Raw genomic sequence first — 27,319 nt, forward strand, 5'->3', positions numbered from 1 at the left:
ACGTTTTTAATTTGTGTAAGGTTGGAAAGAACCAATGTCTGTATTTTGGCCCTTTTTTACCCTCAGGCATTTGCAGGGATTTAACATGTGAGATTGATAAACTACTACTGAAAGTACAAACACATACTATTGAAGTCCTTTTTAAATGATTTAAACTAATGCCAACTTTGTTAAAATAGTTGAAATACAATAATAAGGTGTCCAAATTTTCAAAATCTCTCTCAGGCAACCAGTCTTAACCACACACGAAAATGAGAGCTAAAAGGGCCACAATCTAGCAAAGTGACTTTGGCCCTTTCGGAACTTGACTTTGGCCCTTTATAGAATTTTAAGTAGTCATATTTCAAAAACGCATCATTGAAAACATACAATTTTTTTTTTTCAGGTAGACAAGAACTGATAGATGTTATTTATGCAATAATATGCAATAAGGGCCAAAGTGCATTTTGGCCCCTTTTAACTCTAAGCTCTTCAACTGGTCATCAGCGACGACACGTGAGCAGTAGAGGATTATGTACATTTACATTATGCAATGACGTGGAATATTTAGTTCTATTTATAACACCTACTCGTTTAACCAGTATTGACTCGCCAGATGTGCAGTTTATCATCATCCTATTAGAAGTGAGCATATGCACGAGTTTTTGGCATGCCAACTGATTTTAGTTGACAAATCATTAGCTATATGTACCAAAAGCGCAATGAGTGTATTTTCTTGGACTGACCCAGTAAATTAGAAATAGCACCGCCTCCATGCATCTTTCGCGCACCAGTTTACTAAAAGGTTTAGTAAAAGTATACACGCTTCCACGAGTTGCTTCCCTTGTTCCACGTGGGCACTGAGGCGCGGTTAGCCACGGCGAGACGCGAAGTTTCTCGAGCCAAGAAACCTGTTCACTTCGCGTGGGCACTGAGTAAACAAAAAAATACTTCCCCCTGCAAAGATCGAAATTGCATATTACTATTTCAACAAGTCTGAGGTGAGTTTTATCTATTTGACATTATTAGCTGCCACGTTTATTCGTTTTGCAATGGTATGATTCCTGTTAACACGCCAGTGAGAGGTGAAGTGACAACAAACCCATAGCATTCGTCAAACAGGAGGGGGTCCCCTTTTGGTGAAATGGTCTCTTCATGAACACGTTGCCGCTTGTAACTGACACGTGTTCTTTTATCACATTTAGTGCATTGTCAACATATCATTGGTAATACGTAAGTTGCTGCATGATATCAGACGGAAGTGGCAAATTTAATGAATGGATGATTATCAAATGGTAATGCAGAGGGCCGTTTCGGCAATAGATAGTGATGTGTAAAGGGAGGTAATTCCATGTGATAATTTATTTTTTTATAAGTTGGTCAAGCAGGTAATATGAATGTCGTGTTCAACCCTGTTTTCTTTTTTAGTTGATTTGGAAGCTTTTTATTTGATAAATAATAATGACAATTGCATTATTTTATTTTATTAATTTAATTATTTCTGTCTCCCCTGAATTTATGATTGAAGTTATTTAACAGGGGCGATCCAGGATTTTTATAATGGGGGTTGGGGGTTGGCATACTAATATTTTTGTTTTTTAAAAACCCAAATACTTTATTAGCTTTGGCAATCATAGTTTTAAATACTAATATGTCTTATACATATCAAATCCAGAACAAAATTGAACACTGTTCAACAAACCATTTATATAACACTAACATGTCCCCTTGTTTGAACCTTATAATAAATTAAGGAATGATGTGAACATTCTTTAGGGCGGGGACGGGTAACCCGAGTACTCTGGTCGGGTGGGTTCTGAGTAGGACCCGGATTGTGATATATTGTTTAATGACAATAATAATAAAATTCCATGGTTACACAAGTTCGAGTCCCTAATGTTCGCATTTGTTGCTGACAATTCGCACATTTCCTTCTGAATTTATGTGTTTGAGCAAAGCGAAGGCTTCAGTCAACTTCAGTGTATGCACGATAAGATCGTTTTATACTATATCTAAATGCTTTTTTGCCAGGGCTCTGGTAAAACAATTTGCAACTGAGCATTTTGTACCCAACTTGAGACCTACTGCGGTTACCCGGGTAGGGTCGGGTAGTAGGGGGATGGGTACCCGGGTAGTAAATTTGGACTCGTCCCAGCCCTAACATTCTTTCGTTGTTTTGTCTTGGACTCTCATTTTCCTTCACGAAAATGATCTGTTCCTTGACTGAGTTGACCAACCATGTGCCTTAGTATACAGTGTATTTTGTCTTAAAATTATTTGTTTCTAAACATGTTAAATCCTTTAATGATTATTGGTTATGTAAATTCTTTCAAGCGAGCCTTAGGGTGTCATTGCGGCAGACCCAGTGTGCAGTAAGCCGATTGGACAGTTAATCCCATATTTCCTCGCAGACTGATAGAAGTGTTTATAAACTGTGCCATTATTCATATTGTTGGCATGGCCATGTTAGTGTGAGTGGATTATTCATCTTTAGGCCCTTCAAAATGGCATACCGTATTCAACGTAATCAGCGCCCCGCTTTAATAAGCGCCCACGGCGATATTTGATAATATATATTATAATATATATAAGTGAACAATCCCATTTAGCGCCCCTTCCGATTGATCAATGTACACAAGACTTATATATTCGTGTATAATACGCACGCGTGTGTTATATGTACCCTTAATTATGGTCAATAAAATTCTGGAAAAATATATCTGTCGTATTTATATATGTCGAAATTTATCTTTCAACTGTTTTTTCCATCAAAATAATATTCTAATAAGCGCCCCCTGTTTCTAATTTTGAGAGCGCCCTGGGCGCTTATTACGTCGAGTACGGTAGTCCCTTTGACTTCATGGTTCAAGTTTTCAAGACAAAACAGCCAATGTTATATTACATATACCATTTATGAAGACAAGTATGCCATTTAGATATACCAATACAATGAAGGACATTTCATTTACAGTTGAAGGAAAATTACGTTCTAGCCGACATTGATACATGGACAAACCGACAGCGTTGTCTTCAAACTAATAGTCTGAGTCTGAGTTCTCTGGTTTCCTTTCTCAAGACAGGTTTTCAAATACAGTAGAACACAGGTATTACAGACCAGCAGTAGAACATGGTAAACACTAACATTTTCAGTCCATTAGTCCGTATAAACAAATACCAAAACCCTTAAAAAGGGCAAATCTCTACTAGCATGACTAGTCCTTATGAAATCTTAACTATTGGGTAATTTGGCAAGAACTACAGGACTAGTGCCAATTTCTAATGCTGCAAACATGGATAGAGCGAACAAACAGATACAACGAACTGTTACAAAATCCCCAATTTATCTCCTATATAATATAATTTAAAATTAGGTACATAACGAACTCTCTACAGTGAATAAACATGTATAGCGAACTGATATCTGATCATTGACAAGCCTAAATAGGACTAATTAGTGACGTGTATAGCCAACTGAGAACTTCCACTCGGTGTCAAGTGTCACTGACAATTATTGGCTATACCAAAAATCAACACAATCGCGGCGAAGCAACACCATCAGCGGTGACATTTCAACCCTGTCAAATTTGTTTAATGTTTATCTTACTTGCAGTCAGCATGTAAATCGTATGTAAGTCGACCGCCTCCATGGTCTAATGGTAGAGCGTCCGCCCAGAGAGCGGAAGGTCCGGGGTTCGATCCCCGGCCGCGTCATACCAAAAGACGTTAAAAGATGGTACTTGTTGGTACCCTGTCTGGCGCTCGGCATTAAGGGGCTTAAACAAGGACTGGTCGGCTCGGATTCAGTATACTGTGTCTGAGTGGGGTATTCATGTTAAACTGTGGCATGGTATCTCAGTGAGCTAGCACTATAAATCGGCATCAGTCCGGACTAATACAAGCAGCCACACAAAACACACACACATACATGCACGTCGCTATATAAGTGAAATAATCTTGGACGCGACGTTAAACCCCATTTCACCTCACCTCACGTATGTAAGTCATGAAATACTAAATACATGTTTGATAAACAATGTTCTAAACATGTTATTGTAAGAGGCCACTAACGGGATCGGGTCGTCAGACTCGCTGACTTGGTTGATGCATGTTATTGTATCCCAAATGCGTGGATCGATGCTCATGATGTCAATCACTGGACTGTCTGGTCCAGACTCTATTATTTACAGACCGCCATCATATAGCTGGAATATTGCTGAGTGCCGCGTTCAACATCAAACAAACAAAAATGTTATCAATTTAATGTTATTTAATAAATGTTATGAAATGTTATCAATTTAATGTTATTTAATGAATGTTATGAAGAGATCACTGCTAATACAAGTCAATGCTGCAATTAGGTGCATTGTGTTTTGTTTTATCCAAGATGCTGGACGTTTCCAAGCAAAAAAAACTGAAGAAAAAAAACGTTATACAATGTATCCATGTTCTACTGTATTGAAGATCACTGTGACTGTCACTCATTTTTGCAGACCTGTGAAGATCCGGGGTAGAATAGGTCTTCAGTCACCCATGCTTGCCTTAAAGGCGACTTTGCTTGTCGTAAAAGGCGACTAACAGGACCGGGTGGTCAGGCTCACTGACTTGGTTAATGCATGTCATCGATCCCAATTGCATGGATCAATGTTCATTATACCACAAAAGTCCAGTTTCCACCCTTGCCGAACTAGGCTGGGAATATGGAGTTATATTTTGGCTGGACTAACGAGTCTATGCATAGTCCAATCAAAAACGTGCACCGAAATCAAAATCCGGTTTGTAAACTGTCATGCAGAGTTCGGTCGATTGCAGGATTTGCAAAGCATGTGCATCGCCAACTCGTTGTCAACAGTTATTTTCCAAATCTTTTCATGTTTTTAATCAAGGTGCTCACGTGATTTGATGTAAGAATCATTTTATCACAAAATAGATCTTGATGGTCGATCAGATCGTCTTGACTGGGGGCCACCATTTTGTTTGAAGCAAATGCATGTGATACGAGAGGTGGAATCTGATTGGTCCATATGGGACTCGTAATAACCACTGGTGGCGCTACGACCGAGCCCAGGAATTCCATCCTAGTTCGGCAAGGGTGGAAACTGGACTTGTAAAGTCAGTTAACGCTCTTGCCTCGGGAAGATGGTTTGAACCGTGAATGTGTGAAGCCCTGCTTGGTGTTCCCCCACCTCGATACGGCTGTAAATATTACACTGCTATAAACCCCAACTCACTGTTCCAGGTCCCAGCAGCAAGCATGGGTTGCCTGAAGGTGCTGGCCATAGACCAGCTTGGTGTTCCCCCACCTCGATACGGCTGTAAATATTACACTGTGCTATAAATCCCAACTCACTGTTCCAGGTCCCAGCAGCAAGCATGGGTTGCCTGAAGGTGCTGGCCATAGACCAGCTTGGTGTTCCCCCACCTCGATACGGCTGTAAATATTACACTGTGCTATAAACCCCAACTCACTGTTCCAGGTCCCAGCAGCAAGCATGGGTTGCCTGAAGGTGCTGGCCATCTCCATGTCAGTGTTGATGATAGGACTGTCTGCCTACCTGTACACACCTGTGCCTGACGACATGACGGAACCCTGGAAACTCCGCTCCATCCTCGCTGCTTTCAAGATGGTGAAACTCATCGTAAGTCCATGTTGAATCAACTTTTAAATTTTTAACTTTTGAAATTAGGAGCATTGCAAATCCCGGCAAATTCTTTCCGTCATTTGGATACAACTGGAACTCATTCACCCTGGAGAAAATTTGGTTTTGGGTTCAATATGGATGATACTGATCATCAAAAGGGTAGAAAGGTTTTTTTGGGGGATTTTGCTTTTTCGCTTTGGACTAAAGGTGCAGTAGGTCAGTAAAACATTCTTTTAAATGACAATTATGTATTGAACATATGGTTTATCTCAAGTGAAGCACAAATATATGTTGGTTGCATTAACTTCGGAAAAGTTATGGTTGAACTCAGAAGGTGCTCACCTGGTATAGACCTTGATAACCCAATTAAAATAGAAACCCTAGAGTAAAAATTAAATTGTTCAAAAAGTTATCTGAAGGTCTGTCTCGTGGTTGGTGACATATGTTGTTTTCTCCCACAGAGTGGCGTGAGTGAGATGGTGGGGTTGGGGAGCAGAGTCAACGTGACTCGGGGCTTGATCAAGATGTTTGCTACTCAGGCAGTGGCATCCAAGTCTGACCCCCTACTCAAGGTTGGTGTATCTTTCGTTACAGGGACACGGGTGGTCTAAAGTGCAGCAATTATGAAACTGACAATGTATGGATCATCCAATATAGTTTGACTTACAAGTACGACGACAGTCTTTTCCTCCAGGATGTAGCTGGAGTCTTGCTGAGTTTGGCATAAGCAACTTGCACACCTGCAACACTTAGTAATAATAACAAATGAATGTTCCTATGTGAAGGTGGGATAGGTTAGGTCTTCAGCAACCCATGCTTGCCGTAACAGGCAAATATGCTTGTTGTAAGAGGCGGCTTACGGAATCCGATGGTCAGGCTCGCTGACTTTGTTGATGCATGTCATTGGATTGTATGTTCCAGACTGGATCATTTACAGTCCGCTGTCATATAGCTGGAATATTGCTGGGTGCGGCATTAAACAACAAACACACACCATAGCGCCAAACTCCACTTAGCTACTTGGTATGCTCATAGTGCCACAGTGATACCCCAGTCAGTGGGTCACTGAACATGTCATTGCCAGCTTCCTGTGGGAGTCCCACACATTACCAGCTTCCTGTGGGAGTCCCACACATTGTCAGCTTCCTGTGGGAGTCCCACACATTGTCAGCTTCCTGTGGGAGTCCCACACATTGTCAGCTTCCTGTGGGAGTCCCACACATTGCCAGCTTCCTGTGGGAGTCCCACACATTGTCAGCTTCCTGTGGGAGTCCCACACATTGTCAGCTTCCTGTGGGAGTCCCACACATTGCCAGCTTCCTGTGGGAGTCAGGTACTTGGCTCGGGGGGTAAGGTAGTAATCTGATTTTTTAAGTCCATTTTCCAACCTTGCCGAACAATGTTGGAATTATGGAGTTATATTTTGGCTTGAATAACAAGTCTCCCTTCTCCCTTCTCCCCTCCAGGTAACAGACACCAGGTTATCCGGGATCCCTGTCCGAATCTACCGCCCCAAGAGTGCCCCCACGCCCAGCCCAGCGCTGGTATATTTCCACGGCGGGGGATGGATCTTTGGAAGTGTTGGTAAGTCGACCTGAGTTCTTGGCAGAGAACGGATGGAATCATCTTGTTTCTTGGTAAACAATTGCAACCCGAAGTACTCAAAATTTACGTTTCAAAATTGTACTGTGGTTTTGTTTCCTGCGTGTCTCCAGTGCATGTGTTAGGCCTGTAGACAGGTACTGTGGTGTTCTGTATCTGGAGTGTTTTCCTCATTCACAGTTTCTCAAATGAAGTTCTGACTTAGGCTATCAAAGGCAGATGTGGCCTCATGCTACTAAGATATATTGTATATTTTGAGGTCCAGTTTTTAAGATCAAAATCCAAGGCACAAAAATAGGGTCAGCCAATACCAAAATTCTTTGAAAATATTTTGCATGGACATCACTGATGAACAAGATGTGTTTTACTTCTATATTAGGAAGTAATTCACTTTTAAACATGATCAATCTCATTAAAATTAGATTTTAGCTCTCTCTACAGCTGAACAAAGATCTGAGGACATGACATTGCAGGTCTTCAGAACGACCTTTCGCAAACTTTGACCAACCACTGAAATGAATAACAAGAAGTCAACATTAGCTCTAGGCTCTAGTTTCAAACTGGTGACTTTCATTCCAGAATACGCTTTGAAAAATATTTAGACCAACATCTAGATTCAAATTTGAAAGCTGAACAAAAGAATGTTCTGAAATGTCTAATAGATGGGCTAGATTGTATTGCAGTACTTCCCATTGGCTATGCACAGCTTCCTTGGTTTAAATGTTTATCGCATTGAAGAGATAGACGATGATTTTGATGGATTCAGTCGTACAACCTGTAACTGTCATTCTGAATACCCTGCGGTAACCTTGCAAGGTTGCATGATTAGAAAACATATTCCGACTGTCTGGTAAGCGACACACTGTTCAGTCGGATGAAAGATTGTTCTGATGTGACCCGTAATGGGATGTCCTCAGACTAGAACTAAGATCTGTGTGTTTTACTTCTGTGTTAAGAAGTAAGTAATTCAATTTTGAACAAGATATGTTTCACTTCTATATTAAAATGTACAGTAATCTACAGTTATAATGAACTCAAAGGAACCACTAATTTTAGTTTGTTATAACAGTAACCATTATAAGCATACATATATATATATATAACGTTTATAACGAACACGCATATAACAAACTTTTTTTTTATATATATATATATATACGGCAAATGGACAGGGCCCCTAAAAACACAGTTTGTTATATGCGTGTTCGTTATAAACGTAGTTTACTGTAATTTAAGTTTGAACAAGATGTGGTTTTACTTCTATGTGAAGAAGTAACAGGATGTGTTTCTGTTTTTAGACCAGTACGATGAGTTTACAGCTGAGATTGCCAGGGCAGCCAACATTGTAGTGATGTCAGTGGAGTGAGTGTCCAACTACATCCGACGTGGGGAGTCAGGGTTAGAACAGCAGCACATGGTTGTGGGGTGGAGGAGGCACCTGAGGGGATTACGTGTTGAGGCTAGGGTAACATGGCTCTGTGTCATTGTACTGTGACGGCAGGGATAAGTGCTCATAATATCAATCACTGGTTTGTCTGGTCCACACTCGATTATTTTCAGGCTGGGTGTTCTTTTGGGTTGTTTTTTTCTTGTTTAAACTAGTATGTAACCAAATAAATAGTTCGTACCATCAATCTGGAAACCTACAAAAAAACAAGCATACAAACTCCTATTGCTGCCTTGACCATAAAACAACTTACGCAGTAAAGCAGTGTGCATGTAAAGGGAAGTAACTGCATGCTATTTTGGATCGCATTGTTTTTGAATATATTTTTTTAAAATGGAAATAAAAAAATGAAACTTAGACTTTATGATGATGCAGGCGGTGCCCGAGAACCAAGACGATTATTTTTTTTGGCTTTAGAGACAAAAGTGCATTCATCCATCCACCTGCTCATATATCTTCACATCTGAACATGTTTCCAGATACCGCCTTGCTCCAGAACACCCTTTCCCCATCCCGTTTGAGGACTGTGTGACGGCGACCCTACACCTGCTCCAGAACCCCAAGCAGTACGGGGTGGACGGCAACAGGATTGCTGTGGGAGGTAAGAGTGGATTGTTTCAGATTCGTGAGAATCTCTCCGTTGTAGGGAGATGGTGGCAGATGACATCTTAATGACTGTCTAATGTTGCTATGTACATGATTTGAAACATGTTTACACTAACAGGTGCTTGCCAGTTATTTCCATGGCCCTTGTAAATTTAGTATATTATTTATATTTTATTGTCTGATTTATTATCCCCAGGTGTGAAAAACGGGGGCAAAAAGCGATCAGCATGTCCATTCATTTGTCTGCTGTCCATTTTCTGTTTCCCGAGCAGAACTCCTAAACTGTTGAATATGTCTTGTTGAAACTTGCTGGTTTCAGATTTTAATTATTATTTTTGTTTTTTTTGTTTCCATGACAACACGTTTGGAGTTTACTGAAAATGAGGGGGGTGCTCGTTTCCGGAGCAGAACTCCAAAACTGTTGACTATTTCTGAATGAAGCTAGTTTTACAGATCAGTCTTGTGGTGAACTGGTGTCTTTTGATGACTTGGGATATTGAAAGTACTGAACAGCATTATCTTTTCCTTCACTGAACTGAACTGAACGTATCCCATGGCATTGAACCAAATGTGGGGAAAGGTTAGCAAACTCCATTTATGAATTGCACCAGACAGGGAGATTTGTCGTCTCCTGATGACTCTTGTTTTTCAGTTCTTCATGACAATCCCTCAAGTTTGTATTTTCCAGGACTTATAATTTTATGAGCAAAGTATTTATGAAACATATGACAGATGAATTAACAGCCATCTGGAGTACATTTGTTAAAGCTGTCATAAGCCTAGTTTGAAATACTAAGAGGTTTGAAATGTCATTGAAGTACAGTTTTGAGTGGATCTGGAAAGAATTTTTATACCCCCGACCTTTTAGGTATATGGTATACCAAGGTTCCTCTGTCCATCTGTCTGTCCATCCGTCCGAAAACTTTGTCTGCGTGATTTCTCTTAAACTATTCAGTGGATTCATCTCAAATTTAGTACATATAATCTGTGTCATATGGAGGGGTGCAGTCAAAAGAAAAACATTGTTTTTATAAATTTTCCATTTTTTTATGAATTTTTCAAACCCTAACCCTATCCATTATTTAATTGGAAACTACTGACACACTAGGCGGGTCGGGAGTATCAGTGAGCCACACTCACTTTTGCCCTTGTTTTACGTGCATTTTGAAAGTTCAGAGAAAACTGTTGCAGTGCTATGCATGATTCAGTATTTATGTGCATCAGTTGTATATGTGTGTGCATGCTGGTCTCATGTCTATGCATGTGATTGAATATACCCAATATAGTTTGTTATATTTTTTTGTTTCTCGAATGTCCCCATCTTGTAGCTGTGACATGACCTTTGGCCTTCGTACATGTAAATCAATGTTACATTTTGTAACTTTCATGCAGTTCTCTAAGAGTTGCCTTCTTAGTAAAACTAGTAGATTTATTCAAAATATTCAAAGCAAACTAGGCACATTCCGTATATAAATGTGGAGACATACCTGATTCAGCCATATTGTGTGATATGTTGTGGATTCCGTCACTGAAGACACCAACATATCTCATCCAGTAATCATTTATACACAATTTAAAAAATAAATGGAATGGTAGGAAATAGGTTTGTGGCATTGATGTGCAAGTGATACGCCTTCTCAAGCAAAGTGTTGCATGGAGTTTGTGCATGTCTGTATATAGTGTAGTTGTCTCCCCTTGCCTGCACAGTTATGAAGTGTTTCCAAAGATGTGTTCAAAGAGACATTTCCACATAAAGGGGGTATTTCCACGTAGGGGGAGCCAGGGACTGTGCTGGAGACAAAATTTAATAGCAGTAGGACATTTAATTGGTTTTATCAATTTTTGATCGGAAATATTGGAACAAAAATTGAATTGGCTTGAAAATGAACTGTTCTCAAAGCCTACAGGGCTCCGTGGAATGTAAACTGATTATCACAGTGATTATTATAGTGATTATTATAGTGGCAACAGGATACATAGAAGCATTGGGAGCATTGAGGAACACATCATATACTCACAGACATAGGGACAGGTTGTTTGAATGGGAAAAACTTGTGTGATATGATGGTCTTTATCTACTCCAGTTGTCACACTTAAGACATCAAGTGCCTTTATAGGTTCGCTGTGTAGCAGAAATAATGGTAAAAGCTGCATGGAATCTAACCATTTACTTGTGTATCAAGACCTGCTCAGAGGCTCAGACGATATTTTACCAATTTGCTTGCCAAGAGCACTTAGTTTGGAATCACAGATAAATGTCTCTGTACTCGGAAATGTAGGTGAGTGAACTTAGCAATATTCTAATGTACATTGCACCCTTGAGAATGTTATTGTTATGAAGAATGTATTGTGAAAGAAGGGGATAAATTTATACACTTTCCTTTATATTTCTCCATGAGTATATCAGTGCCACTGACATACAGTCAAGTCTCGTTCATACGACACTCATTAATCCAACAGTCGGCTTTATCTGACACAAGTGATGGGACCAATTAAATCAGGGCTTTAAACCTGTTAATCTGACAGTCTTGCACTCTGACTCCGACACACCAAATTTGCAACGGATTGCTGAAATCACTCATTAATCAGTCTCGTTAATCCAACACATTGATCAGCTTACTCCATGGGCCCACAGGGACACAGCCCGTGTTTTGAATTAAGAAATTAAGAAATTGGAACATGCAAACAATCCCAAAGGAGATCAAATGGTCAGTATGGCAGCTGGTGGTCATTATGCTGGGGAAGTTCTTGTCGGACACGCTGTTCTTTCAACTTGTTCAGCATGTGTCGTATTATGCCCTGACTGGATCGATGCGGTCACAACCAGTAGCTGTGAACTACATCCCTGGGAGGATGTCTCTTGAAACTCTGAGAACGGTGGGAGAAGCTTTCTGGACGACAACAAAAGTGTTCTTTTCGAACGGGAATATGCCATGTCCAACACATTTTTGAATGATTTTCTTGCCAGAAGAATGAAGATGTACCACAGTAAGTACTCCATGTCTCCAGCCTCGTGTTAGGATGGGTATCATGTGAAATCAAACTTGAAAGATCGGGTGAATGAATAGGAAACTGAATTATTTTCTTTAAGTGTATGACGGTTGTAGGTATTTGAGCATTTGTATTTCAATATTAGTCATAGCAAATGGAAAGTAGGTGACATTTAAGAGTCACTGAGTGAAGATCTTGAGTTCTAATCCCTTATTCACCTTGGTTATGTTTCTAGGTTTGTCAGCACCATACCCATGTTCGTAGGTTTCACCAAAGTGGTAAATGTCTGAGACCTGTATCACTTTGGGCTTTCCTCACACATTAAGCTGACACACCGTGATATAACTGTGATATAACTGGAATACTGTTCAAAGCAGCGTGAAACCCAACTCACTCACTCATTCGTAAAGAAGGTGGCACACAATATTACTGAAATCAGTTCAAAGAGTTGTTGAACACATTTACTCATCCACATGACAAGGAGGCCCTCTGAACGATGTCTCACCTCTGGAGTCAGTATGTTTGCTTTGATTTTCATTTAAGCTTAATACAGGTATGTGGCAGAACAGAGCCTAGCCTCCAGGGATTAATTAAAGGGGAGAAAACATGAAATTGATAAAAAGTAAAACTTACGCTGTACGCACTCTCATACAACTAGATTTATGTTTGTTGACTTCATGTGCAGTAGGGGGGCATGGGTGGCCCAGTTGTCTAAGGCGCCGTGATTCGCTGTGCAGAGTTGTGTCCCTTGGGCACGCCAGGAACCTATGATTGTGGGTTCGAATCCCCGTTCGCCCCGATTATGTTTCTAGGTTTGTCAGCACCATACCCGTGCTCGTGGGTTTCACCGAAGTGGTAAACGCCTGGGACCTGCATCACTTGGGGCTTTCCTCCAACATTAAGCTGACACACCGCGATATAACTGGAATACTGTTAAAAGCGGCGTGAAACACAACTCACTCACTCACTCACGCATGTGCTGTAGGGCACAGTCTCACTGAAGCTGATGTTTTCTTCAATTAGTTATTGTAGTATTTGGATGTATTCCTAGACGAGTATTGAATGTACGAAAGCTGCATGTCAGTGCATGAATATCCTCCCCGCTTTGTCCATTTGCACCCGACCTGGTTCCTGCTTGACACTTGCACTGTTTGTCACATGTCATACAATATATTGCATGATTTATTGCCTGCCTTGAACAGTGGGGATGCTGGTTGGGAAAGGTCCACACCAACGCTAATGTTGAACCCATTCGACAGAGCGTGTCACTAGCCGTGCATTGATGTCGAAGCCATTCAACAGGCGAATAGCAAAAGGACACCAACAAACAAAACTTGCAATATCTATTTACCAAGAAGGCTTTGCATAACATTTAAATTACGTATGACATGCACAAATGCTCAGCTTGCTCAATATCTTTAGAACACCTTATGCTAAAGCTAATCAAGCAGGCAGGGGTAAGAAGTGTGAAAACATTTCAGGTTAAGTATCTTGCAATTCCATTGGTTAAACCGTTTCACGTGATAAAACATTACATTTACATGTAGACCCCAAAGTCATGTGACTGACACTTACCTCCAATATTGACTCGTCACATGATCAGTACTGACCTGTTATGTGATGAATATATTGACTCGTCTGCTAGAAAACCAGATGGTACGAACATTTCATAGTTCACAGCTAAGTTACTGTAATGAAACAGAGGACAGTTTAAAGCCTTCATGAACTTTAAGTGAATTTCGGTTTAACAAAACGAATAATTACCCTTGACGTGGTCAATATGCGAAAACAAGGACCCTCGGATCGACCTCTTTGGCGTTCAAGAGTAATTATTTATATAATGCTTTTTGTACAAGGCCATGGTATAGGCCTATGGAGTCAGCTGATGATGCTCGCTGCCTTCATAGATTGATATTATAGCAGAGTATGATGACATACAATCACTGGATGGTCTGGTCCAGAACTGATTATTTACTGACAGTACTTCTTTGCTGTGAGATGTTAGCCTTGCTGATGACAAGGGCTCTTTATGATGTTCCCCTGTGAAGGTGAAGTATTAGAGGCGGTCATTGACGAACAATGCAGGACATCTACAGCAACATGTATAACCTGGGTTAGAATAGGTCTTCAGCAACCCATGTTTGCCGTAAGAGGCGACTGTGCTTGTCATAAGAGGCAACTAATGGGATCGGGTGGTCAGGTTCGCTGCCTTGGTTGATGCATCTCATTGTATCCCAATTACGTAGATCGATGCTCATGATGTCAATCACTGGATTGTCTTGGCCATACTTGATTATTTACCGACCAATGTCATATAGCTGGAATATTGCTGAGAGCCGTGTTAAACAACAAACAGACAGCTTTCAGGCAATGAACGAAAACTTTCACAATTTCAGGTGACAGTGCTGGTGGGAATCTGGCTGCAGCCATCGCCAAAAGATTTTCGGATGAACCTACTTCGTACATCCAGAGACTGAAGTTCCAGCTGCTCATCTACCCAGTGCTCCAACCCTTCGACTTCAACCTCCCATCATTTCACAAATTCAAGGATGATCCAATGCTGTCAAAAGAAGAGGTTGTCATATGTTGGATCCTGTACCTGGGGCTCAAAGAACCAGAAAAATATTACCAAGACTTCGCCACCAATAATCACACATCAATGATCTTGAAATATTCGGATTATGCTCGATCTGTGAGTCAAGAACTGCTTCCTGAGCGGTTTCAAACACCTCCAATGGACATCTTGAATAAGAATGAAGGAAATGACGCTTTGTCCAATCAGATTGAGGCTATTATATTGGATGCAACCTTTGCACCCCTGTTGGCACAGAACCTGACCCAGGTGCCCCCTGCATATATCATGACTGCTGATACAGATGTCCTACGGGACGAGGGGATGATCTATGCCGAGAGGCTACGTAGAGCGGGTATACGCGTCAATACTTACCATGTGAAACAGGCTAGTCATGGCTTCTGTTACATGTACTTGTCTTACAGTTTCACACAGTTGGAAGTCTGCCATAGGGCCTTGAAGGAAATTGTCAACTATATTGAGGTCAATATGAACAAAGAATAATAAGGATAACCGGTTCTTGAAAACATGGCATAATTATCATTCTACCATGAATTTGGAATTTACTCAGTTGTGATTGGTCAATCAAAGGCTATTAAATCACAATAAACCCCCTCTGATTGAAACAGCTGGTTTGAAGGCCGCATCACCATGGAAGCTAATGTTCATAGAATAGTACTATTTTCAGTCATTGTCGGTAGGCATATTTAAATAATTATATCTACAATTACAGGTTACAAAATGCACAGATACAATATTCAAAGGATGTGTGGCAATACATTTCGTGCAGAAAACACGATGGAAATCTTCAAAGGGAATGTATTTACGTTTTGGAGACAACAGAGTGCTTGGAATTTTGGCGCTTTTCTATATACGACTGTGACGTCATATCTTTTTTGTCACAATGAGCGATATGATGTCATAATGGTGACGTGCGATGTAGAGCGAAAGCCTTGCAAAGCTTGCTTTGTTTTCTTTAGGGATGCCCACCTCATGTTAGCTTACCAAGTTGCCGTGCTTCTATGCTTTCAATGCCTGTCATATGTTCGAGTGAAGTATTACGGTGTAGACAAACTGCTTGAGTATATACAGCGCCATATTTTGTTCGGTGATTCCATAATTCAGATCGATAACCTGCTCAAAACACTGGACTCAACCCATGCCGCTTCACTCAGTATATTTGCTAACTCCCAAGAGTTCGCGTTTTATTTAGTCATGGTAGAATGGAGATAAATATACTGTGTTTTCAGTGTAGAGCTAGGTTACCTGTAGATTTAACTGCGCTTAATTTAACATTTGGAACCTCACGCTGTGCGTTTCTTTCTAAATTCAATTTAGCGGGGTTAAATCTACAGGTAACCTAGCTCTACATTGAAAACACAGTATATTTATCTCCTAATTTGAGGGAATACAACTGTTGGTAAGTATTTCTTCATTTTTTTCAGTTGGTTTATGGATCAGCTGACCCAAACGACTGAGAAAATGGAAATTAAAAAATAAGTAATAAATAAAATAAAAATTCCTTTTTAATATTATATTGAGTTTAGGAACAAGAATTAAAAATGATGTTTTTAGAATCTTACAACACAGTTTTTAAATGAAAATATTTTGCCATCAAAACTCACCTTTCTGACACCTCCTTTCTGAAACCTTTTATTTTAAAATGCAATTAAAGTAATATGCAGCAAAGAGAAAATGAATGTGTCGTACCTTTCTATTTTGTCAACATTTAAGAGAACCAACCACCACAACCAAACTGATATTTTTTAGAAAATTCCATAAACCAAATGGAAAAAAAGATGTCATGTCACATTTCTTTTTTTTTCATTGATTTTATTTTTCACTGACTTAAATGGGGGAAAATCTGTTAACCATCTAATATAAAAGAAAGACTCAAAATTTGTGTTGAGAAGATTTGACAGGTGTGTCATTTAACAATGTTTGGGTGTGGGGATGGGAATAAACTCTTTTCAAAAACAAGAAATCATTCCACCATGGTAAATGAACAGCTTTTCTTGCCTGGATCTTATGAATAAGGTGAGGTGAGGTGAAACTGGGTTTAACGTCGCGTCCAAGATTATTGCACTTATATAACAACGTGTATGTGTGTGTTTGTGTTGCTGCTTGTTCTAGTCCGGACTGATGCCGATTTATAGTGCTAGCACACTGAGATACCGCAGTTTAACATAAATACCCCACTCAGACACAGTATACTGACTCCGAGCCCACCAGTCCTTGTTTTAGGCCCTTAATGCCGAGCGCCAGACAGGGTAGCAACAAGTACCATCTTTTAACGTCTTTTGGTATGACGCAGCTGGGGATCGAACCCCGGACCTTCCGCTCTCCAGGCGGACGCTCTACCATTAGACCACAGAGGCGGTTGATGAATAAGGATTAAAGTATTATTAACAATTGAAATTTATGATGATAAGAGGAATTTTAGTTGTATATGTATATTCAAAAATTTACAATAAAAGTATTGTGATGCGACACACAAAGAATCATGTGACAAGGCATCTTATTGTCAGGAGGGGTGTTGCTGATAAGGAGAACCTAAGAATAGTTGCTTTACTGCTCGGTGAACATTGTAGGTTATTCTTTTAATTGAGCTAGTAAGAGTAGTGGGTTTAACAACCATAGTTTAGCTGAATTAGAATTATAGTGGAATCTCTGAATACCTTCAGCCAAGGCACTCCCTCTCCATCACATCCATGTCATCTTCCCCAGTCAAGGGAGTTACCTGACTATAAAAGTCCAGTTTCCACCCTTGCCGAACTAGGCTGGATTTATGGAGTTATATTTTGGCTGGACTAACGAGCCTATGCATAGTCCAATCAAAATCGCGCAACGAAATTGGAATCCGGTTAGTAAACTGCATGGAGATTTCGGACGATTGCAGGATTACAAAACATGTGCACTGCCAACTCGTTGTCAACAGATATTTGCCAAGTCATTTCATGTTTTCAATCAAGGTGCTCATGTGATTTGATGCACTTCGCGATGTAAGACCCGTTTTATCACAATATAGATCTTGATTATCAATCAGATCATCTTGACTGGGCACCGCCATTTTGTTTTAATCAAATGCAGGTGGAATCTCATTGGGCCATAGGAGAGGTATAGAAGGGGCATAACTCGTAACAACCAATGGTGGCGCTACAGTCGAGCCCACGAATTCCAGCCTAGTTCAGCAAGGGTGGAAACTGGACTTTTAAAGTCAGTTAACTCCCTTGCCTCGGGAAGATGTCAGCCAAGGCACTCTCTCACCATCACGTCCATGTCTGTATGTCACAGATGAGAAGTGCCAGTTGTCCCGCGACAGGACATTTATGTCCCGATAAAATACTGCCACAACAACTATGCACTGCTGGGACGGGACGGGGATGGGTAACTTGGGTACTTGAGTCAGGTGGGTACAGACTAGGACCCTGTTACCCACAGGACAACCGGACCCATGGTTAGTAATGTGGTATATTGTTTAATGACAAAAATTATCTAGAACTCCATGGCAACACTACAAGTCACTAATGTTTGCATTTTTTTCTGACTGTGCACGGGGGCGGTCGGGTAGCCTAGTGGTTAAAGCATTCACTCGTCACGCCGAAGACCTGGGTTCGATTCCCGACATGGGTACAGTGTGTGAAGCCCATTTCTGGTGTCCCCCGCCGTGATATTGCTGGAATATTGCTAAAAGCGGCGTAAAACCAAACTCACTCACTCACTCTGACTGTGCACGCATTCCTTCTGACTTTCACATGTTTGAATAAAGATAAAGCTTCAGTCAAATTCAGTGTATGCATGAGCAGATTGTTTTATATGTGTATCTAAGTCTATAGTGCTAGGGCTACGGTCAAACTAGTCCCAATCGGACATTTTGTACCCATCCCTTGAGACCTACAGTGGGTACCCGGGTAGGGTAGGGTAATAGAGGGTGGGTACCTGGGTAGTAAGTTTGTACTCGTCCCATCCCTACTCTGCAGATCGCACAAACTCAACCATTCATATTCGAAGCAGTTTGCACGATTTAATATAAACCGTATGGTTGAAGTGTTGGTTGTTTATGTCCTGTCTTGCTGAAATGTACAAGTATCACGAAGCACGGGAGTTTCACGCCTCTATAACCTGTATACTTTATGTACCTTATCAGCATATAAATGTGCTCTGCTTGACCAAACTAGTGACCACCCAGGGAAATATTTACCTGTACTCTTAAATCAGGATAAACTAGCATCACAGATAACCGCAAGTGAAACATAATTCAGTTATTATTCACACCAGCTTCGGAATAGATGTGTTAAAGAATATTTATCAAAATAATGGAAAGGTTTAGTATACAAATTGTAATAATTTACTGACGTGTGTTTTGACTAACTCCAAGCACACAGATACACCATCGTACATGGTACACATCATGGATTTCCTTTTTTAAGATATTGCGAGTTGTGATTATTTTAATAGTTTTATGAATATGATGATACTAACACATACACATAGCTTTTATCTATCTCTACACTTGCGAGTGTAGTGTGTGTTATAGTTGTGGCTGCCCAAATTAGGCAAGTTCTTCATATTCTGGTTGGTTGTGTCATCATCAGAGCACTTGCTGCAGCAGTACATGTCAATTCATCAAACTGATCATCTTCCCCAGTCAAGGGATTTAACTGACTATATAAGTCCAGTTTCCACCCTTGCCGAACTAAGCTGGAATAATGAAGTTATATTTTGGCTGGATTAATGAGTTTATGTATAGTCCAGTCAAAATCGTGTAACGAAATCAATATCTGGCTCGCAAACTGATGTGCAGATTTCAGTCGATTGCAGGATTTGCAAAGCATGTGTACCATCAATTAACATGCCTTCAGCAGAAATTTTCCAAATCTTTTCATGTTTTTAATCATGGTTCTCACATGATTTGATGCACTTTGTGAAGTAAGACCAGTTTTATTACAATATAGATCTTATTTGTTTGAAGCAAATGCAAGTAATATGAGAAGTGGAATCTGATTGGTCAATAGGAGGGACATAGAAGGGACATAACGCGTAATAGCCACTGGTGATGCTATGATCAAGCCCAGAAATCCCAGCCTAGTTTGGCAAGGGTGGAAACTGGACCTGTACAGTCAGTTAACTCCCTTGACTTGGGAAGATGCAAATTTACCTGAAAATAAATCTTCAGAAATCCCTTGTAGTTGTCTGGTGTTTATGTTGTGAGTGAGTATGGTTTTACGCCACTTTTAGCAATATTCCAGCGAAGGGACACCAGAAATGGGCTTTAAACATTATACCCATGTCGGGAATCGAACCCGGGTCTTCGGCGTGACGAGCGATCGCTTTAACCACTAGGCTACCCAACAACCCCTGTTTATGTTGTGAAAACCAATGTAGACAACAGTGATATGTGCTCCACCATCAACCATGCATGGATCATATGCTGCTCTGCTTCACTAGGTCACACACATTACAGTGAGTGAGTATGGTTTTATGTCGCTTTTAGCAATATTCCAGCAATATCACGGCAGGGGACACCAGAAATGGGCTTCACACATTGTACCCATGTTGGGAATCGAACCCAGGTCTTCGGCGTAACGAACGAACGCTTTCACCACTAGGCGACCCGACCGCCCCCACACACATTACAGGGCACAGGGCACACACAACATACAGTGTGTGGGATGCAGAAAATCTGTATGCATTTTTATAATTTGGAAACACTTAAACTTCATTCCTGTGATCATTAAAAAAAATCACGATCTGTTACACTTGTACATTTACTTAAGTCAGCAAATGGCAACTGAGCATGTGTAATCTTGCATCACTTGTGGTAGAGCACTGTCTTCCATTTTTTACAATTGGTCTCAGGTCCCCATGTTTTAACCTGGGACCCCTACAATTACTGTCCCAGGACCCCCAAAACATGTAACCCAGGTAAATCCCGGACACAGTGTATATAGTAAGTAGTAAGGTGAAACATAAGGTCACATTGGCAGTAGATGCAACGAATACTTACAGGTCATGTGTTGAATGTGGTGATTTATTATTGTGATTGTTATTAAGGTGAAACATAAGGTCACATTGGCAGTAGATACAACGAATACTTACAGGTCATGTGTTGAATGTTGTGATTTATTATTGTGATTGTTATTAAGGTGAAAGAGCAATATATTCAAGTGGACTGTGTGACAACTGGATGTTACTGTTTCTCTTGGACTCGGGTGTTTCAGTCCTTCCAGATGTTTATTGATATCCTTCATGCTTCAATGTGAGAAGGATCTTTTGCCTGGAGCATCTGTCTGGGATAGAAGAGGTCGATTGTGTGTGACTGCAGTAGATGTATCACGGGTTCTTGTGTCTCCAGCTGGGTGGTGGGGGTAAACCCATGATGGGTGGAGTGTGAGAAGTATGTACACTGAACCCCAAAAAGTAGGAATCATGAATATTTTGGGATATTTTTATGAAATTGTGTGACTAGTCTTCAGTACAAAAATATATCCCCAAAAATATTCAGGATCCCTAAAAAGAAATTATCAGTACAATGCCCTTCCCAACTTGCATATCGTATTTTGTGACTAGTAGTTTATTATTGTTGACATGATCCTCCCCATGATGTCAATTAGACCACACATTTTTAATTTTATGTTTCACAGAAATATTCCAGCTTTTCCACAAAAGGTTGGTCGAAATAAAAATAAATAGCTGTGTCAGTCATGCCGTGGAGTTTAAACTGTAGCTAGCATCTTGAATCACTGATAGTGATGTACACTTGGAATTCATGTCTAACATTTTTTTATTGTATGAGAGTGTCTATATTACTAGCGGGAGACATAATAAAAATAAAATATTTTAATGTTTAATTTATTTTTTGGACTGTCCGTAGGGTCGGCAGGCCTGTGAAACAAAAAACAAAAAATGTGTGGCCTTATGTAAATAAAACAATATCATCAGTGTTGACCGTCCACTTCCCTTGTGCCTTTGTGCCTGCATAGAGTGTCATACCTTTCTGCATCTTGTTTCCAGTTTTTCTGCATAACAAAATCACTTTGTGACAGATTGCCAATATATGATCAATATCAACAAATTGTTTCTCCTGAGTATTGGTTTCAGCAGCTCTGATTCTCTCAGCTCTTGTAGTTTATATTAAGTTGCCTGACCATCAGGTGGAGATTGAGGGGCTAAAAGTGGGTTCCTGACTCTGACTTCTTCCCGAGGCAAGGGCGTTAACTCACTAAAGGCCAGTTTCCACCATTGTCAAACTTGACTGGAATTTTCAGGCTTGATTGTAGCACCACCAGTGGCTATACGAGATATGTCCCTTCTATGTCCCTCCTGTTGACCAATCAGATTCCACCTCTCATATTACTTAGCATCAGTCTACGCTCAGAGCTATCCTGAGTATCATTTCTGATATGCTGTAGTCTGTAAACTGAATATCCAAGAACCTGGCTTATTCACGAATTCTCACTGAAATCTAAGGAAACATATTTGATCATCACAGGGAATGAGAAGAATCCCAAGCAAAACTTCTGTTTCTGAAACTGCCAATATTTTCCCAACACTTGTAGCCCCTTCCCTGAAGGGAATGAAGATATGAAAGCTGTCCTCATATATCCAGTATCACTCTGTATGATTTGTTTTCTTTTCTTTGTTGTTTAACGCCGCACTCAGCAATATTCCAGCTATATGCCGGCAGTCTATAAATAATCGAGTCTGGACCAGACAATCCAGTGATTGACATCATGAGCATCGATCCACGCAATTGGGATACAATGACATGCATCAACCAAGTCAGCAAGCCTTACCACCCGATCCCTCTTACGACAAGCATAGTCGCCTTTTACGGCAAGTATGAATGCATGACCTTGCTATGCCTTAAATATGTCATGTCATGTCACAACACATCATGATCATTATCCAAAACTCTCTCTCAAAAGAGATATCACTTCAGTGAGATCATTACGTTATTAATCTTGTACACTCCTGAGGTCAACGAAACTACAAATGCTGGTTACTAGGCTGTGTCCAACAGAAAGTCCTGACTGCTATATTAAGTCATTGGTGGCATATTGTTACTTTCAGTCATCAGTGGCCTTGATAGTCTACACTCACGTGGTGTATTGTAGTTGGTTCACAGGATGTACAAGTTGCAAGCTCCTTTCAGCTCTAGTTGGTGCAGTTAGCCTATACTCTCTTCTATCTTTAATCTTTGCCTGCACTCACGTTTTTGTTTAATTTTGGAAACCATGCTGTGTATGTAAGACATGTATGATGAATAAATGACTGATTTTCCATGTCCTGAATCATGTTGTAATTGATGCCTTAAACTGTGTACACTTTGACCGACAGGAAGTCAACATTAGCCACTAAGAAAGCAGCTTTCTTAAGCATTGCGGCACTAGTTTCAAATTAGTGACTTCCATTCCAGACTATGCTTTAAAAAGTATTTTGAATCAGTCATACATTGTGTTAAACTTTAGAGGTTGCATGATTTGAAAACATATTCCGCTAACAATGTAACATAACAATATGAATGTTGCCTTTTTCCTCCCTCTTTTTATTACAACGTGTTTGAATCGTTATCAATCGTGTAGTTCTCCGATTTTCGATCACGAACGTTGATTCTACCTCATTTCGTTTATCCGACATACTCGTTAATCTGACATAATCATATGCAACCAACAATGTCGGATTAACGGGACTTGACTGTATCTCCCCCCCATGCTAGAGGTTAGCCAAGTTCTGGTGCTGACAACACAAAGTTCAGTTCTCACAAATGTGACTGGATTAGGCTTAAAAAAATAAAAGAATTGGTTCTCAGGCAATGACTTTTGAAAATATAGTGCAGGCGGGTGTTTGTTTTTGGTTCAAACTAGCATGTAACCAAATTAACAGTTTTTATGATGACTTTATGATGATGCAGGCGGTGCCCGAGAACCACGACTATCATTTTGTTTTAGCCTTATAAATGACCATAGTAATACACCTTTCATCATCCAAAACTGGCTTCCACAGGACATACCATTTGGGTGAGATCACGTGATCTCTTCCAGGAGATATAAACTTGCATCACGGTACTTTGGGGACCATTGTGAGGTCATCGGTGACCATGGCAACACTTTTAGTGACTCGTGTTGATATATTTGATATTATAAGACATTTGATAGATTCCCTATCTCATCATACTTATATTACTAAAAGTTAGGGGGAGGTATATTTTACAGTTTGCTTTCGCCATGTTACCTAATAACCTTCATGGGCGGATACAGCTTTTTTTACTCCCGCGACCCCCCTCTGTATCCGCCCATGACCTTTGACACAGAGCTATTCCCTGTGATAAATCCAGAATAGTATATGGCTCCAATGTGTTGTGTTGGTCAACAGATGAGGGTAACTTGGGATCAGGTGACAACAGTGGCAGTCAGTGTGGACAATACTCAGATCAGGTGTCAATTGGCCACACCAATCAGGGGTCAACTGGCTACACCAACCATCAGCCACACAGTCTCAGTTTTGCAATATGGAACATGCCAATCTCATTAAAATCAGACCTTAGTTCTCGCTACCGCTGAAGACATCCCATTAGGGGTCACGTCAGAACGACCTTTCATCCGACCAATCAGAGCGTCGCTTACCAGATTATGAAAGTGACAGTCGGAATGTGGTTTCTAATCATGCATCCTCGAAAACGTTCTTCCGAACGATAGTTACGAGTTTAACTACTGAATCCATACACTCTAGCCCATCTATTAGTCATTCCAGAATGTTCTTTTGTTCAGGTTTCAAATTTGTAATTGAGCCGTAAAGCACGAGTAAGCTGCCTTCTGATTGGTCATTCCATTGGCCGGTCAAAGTTCGTGCAAGGTCGGTCTGACGTGACCGGTAATGGAATGTCCTAAAATCTTTGTTTAGCGGTAGCAAGAACTAAGATCTGATTTTAATTTGATTGGGAACATGCACAAGTGCAACCTGTTATTGAAAAATGGAACCTTATTTTTATGTCTACATGCCCCAAGTGCATCAAATTTGTGTCTGACAAACCCTTACTTGTCACACAAAATCGATCTTTGAACAAACTCAGTAGCGCTAAAGTTATTTACCATACTACATTACCATGATTACTAATCCCTGTTATGTGTAATTTGTCATATTCTCTCAGGCTTGACGTCATCAAACTGTGGCTACTTCAAGATTATATGCACATGTTCCTATTATGTTTTACATTTAACACTGGCAACAGACCGGCCTGTTTCAACTTTGATGAATTTATGGGACCAGGGTGCAACCTGGTTTTGTTTGGTGCAAACTTGGTTTTCATGGCAATATGCACATCGTTCAATGTGAATCAAGTTCCTTGAATCGAGCACTGCGACATCTTGCCTCACACGATCAATGATCCACAATCAAGTATTAACAGGTCGGTGGCCACTAGGAAAGTTGACATGCAGCAATGATGTGATTGTTTCATCACAAACAGCATTGATGGAGGCTTACACTTGCAACCATTTGATAATTGGTCTCGGGTCCATTATTCTGTATATGGCCCGCTACTGGTTCAATCAAGTGGGAAATACAGATGGCCCAACCTCCCATAGTTGTGCCACAGTCTGATGGTTGTGTGTTCAAATCCCAGAATTCTCTGGATAATGATGCTGTTAGGTTGGTTATTTGTTGTTTAACGCCGCACTAAGCAATATTCCAGCTATATGATGGCAGTCTGTAAATAATCCAGTCTGGACCAGACAATCCAGTGATTGATTGACATCATGAGCATCAATCCACTCAATTGGGATACGATGACATGCATCATCAACCAAGTCAACGAGTCTGACTATCCGATCCTGTTAGTTGCCTCTTACGACAAGCATAGTTGCCTTTCAATGATGCTAGGTTTGTCAGCACCATACCTGTGCTCGTGGGGTTCGCCAAAGTGGTATCATCTGGGATCATCTGCATCACTTGGGTTTAACATGCCATGACAAAGTGATTCCGGGGTGATTGTCGTAAGAGGCGACTAACAGGATCAGGTGGTCAGGCTTGCTGACTTGGTTGATGCATGTCATCGATCCCAATTGCGTGGATCGATGCTCATGATATCAATCCCTGGATTGTCTGGTCTCGATTATTTACAGACTGCCTGTCATTTAGCTGGAATATTGCTCAGTGCGGCGTTAAACAACAAACCAAAACCATGACAAGGCTGAAGTACTATTCAAAGTGACTCACATGATCAACCACTGGTTTAAGTTAGACACAATTTTATGGATAACAACTTCTTTAATACTGTGAAAAAGCGACGTTTTGGTATAGATCCTTATACCGAAACGTCGCTTTTCCACAGTATTTAAGAAGTTGTTATCCATAAAATTGTGTCTAGCTTGTCATCCGTCAACTTCTAAGTAATGCCTATCAAACAATTCACTGGTTTAAGTGGTCCAAACTCCAGAATGTAAAACCATTCACTCAATAAAACACTATTTGCTCACTTCTGACTTGTGAATTTCCAGGCGACAACGCTGGTGGCAACCTTGCAGCAGGAGTGGCCATGATGCTGAACAGCAACCCCCAGCTCCCTGACACGGTGTACCAGGTGCTCCTCTACCCTCCCCTCCAGCCCTTCAACCTGCAGCTTCCCTCCTACACCGACGCCGCCAACCACTACCTGTACACCAGTCTGGACCATGCCACATTCTGGTCACACTACATCGGCCCCACATCCCACCCCAACCTTCCTAAAGCCATGACTCAAAACCAGCATGTATCACCCGAGATGAAAACGTCCCACTTTGCCGAGCTGGTTGATGTGAAGAACTTCCCGAAAGACTATTACGATGGGGAATGGAAGATGGATACGGAAAGTGGAAATGAAACCCTGTGGAGTGAAATTGAGTCCCAGGTGATCAACCCCTACCTGTCCCCCCTGCTGGGTCACGAGATCGAGAAGGTCCCCCCCGCCCTGGTGGTGACAGCTCAGTTCGATGCACTGAGGGACGAGGGTGTGTTGTATGTAGAACGCATGAGAAAGGCAGGGATTGATGTCACACATCGACATTACCACATCATTCACGGACTGCTCGAAACTAATGCGTTTGAAATTTGTAGAAAGGCAAGGAAAGAGATTTATCAAGATATCAAAGCTTTTTTCCATCCTGACAATAAGGAATAATTGTGAGTATGGTCAGACAGTACTTTGACATCATTAGGACCTTATCAATTAATCACTAGATTATCACCTCTGTCAGCTTCCCCCTATTACCTCCCACCTCACCTGGGGGTACGGGTGGCCCAGTCGTCTAAGGCAGGGTTAGAAACTAACAGTTTTTGTCCACTAGTCCTTATAATGATAACATGTAGCAAAACCCTTAAAATGGGCTAATTTCTTCTCGTCCTTAGGATACCTTTACTATTGGGCAGTTTGGTAAGGACTACAGGACTAGTGCCAATTTCTAACGCTGTAAGGCGCCTCAATTTGCTGTGCAGTTACATCCCTTG

The 27,319-nt window shown here is 40.8% G+C and overlaps 1 protein-coding gene and 1 long non-coding RNA gene across 3 annotated transcripts; both read left to right on the plus strand.

Moving 5' to 3' along the window:
- Positions 1-620: 620 nt before the first annotated feature.
- On the plus strand, positions 621-27,230 carry LOC124130751 (esterase LipI-like). 2 transcript variants are annotated; one of them, XM_046493783.2, is made up of 7 exons: positions 621-980; positions 5,454-5,615; positions 6,080-6,190; positions 7,085-7,202; positions 8,519-8,582; positions 9,147-9,268; positions 14,661-15,619. In XM_046493783.2, the coding sequence occupies exons 2-7, from the start codon at positions 5,469-5,471 to the stop codon at positions 15,338-15,340; spliced, it is 1,242 nt and encodes a 413-aa protein (XP_046349739.2). In that variant the 5' UTR covers positions 621-980; positions 5,454-5,468; the 3' UTR covers positions 15,341-15,619. The 2 variants fall into 2 exon arrangements, with proteins under 2 accessions (XP_046349739.2, XP_048246584.1); XM_048390627.1 differs by lacking the exon at positions 14,661-15,619 and adding an exon at positions 26,335-27,230 and having other exon boundaries at positions 811-980.
- On the plus strand, positions 20,184-23,121 carry LOC125377421. Its single transcript, XR_007219571.1, has 2 exons — positions 20,184-20,798; positions 20,891-23,121. It is a non-coding gene; the product is annotated as an uncharacterized LOC125377421 (long non-coding RNA).
- Positions 27,231-27,319: the final 89 nt, after the last annotated feature.

The sequence above is a fragment of the Haliotis rufescens genome, unplaced genomic scaffold (assembly GCF_023055435.1).
Source record: "Haliotis rufescens isolate VD_foot unplaced genomic scaffold, xgHalRufe1.0.p SCAF_9, whole genome shotgun sequence".
NCBI classification, from domain to species: Eukaryota; Metazoa; Mollusca; class Gastropoda; order Lepetellida; family Haliotidae; genus Haliotis; species Haliotis rufescens.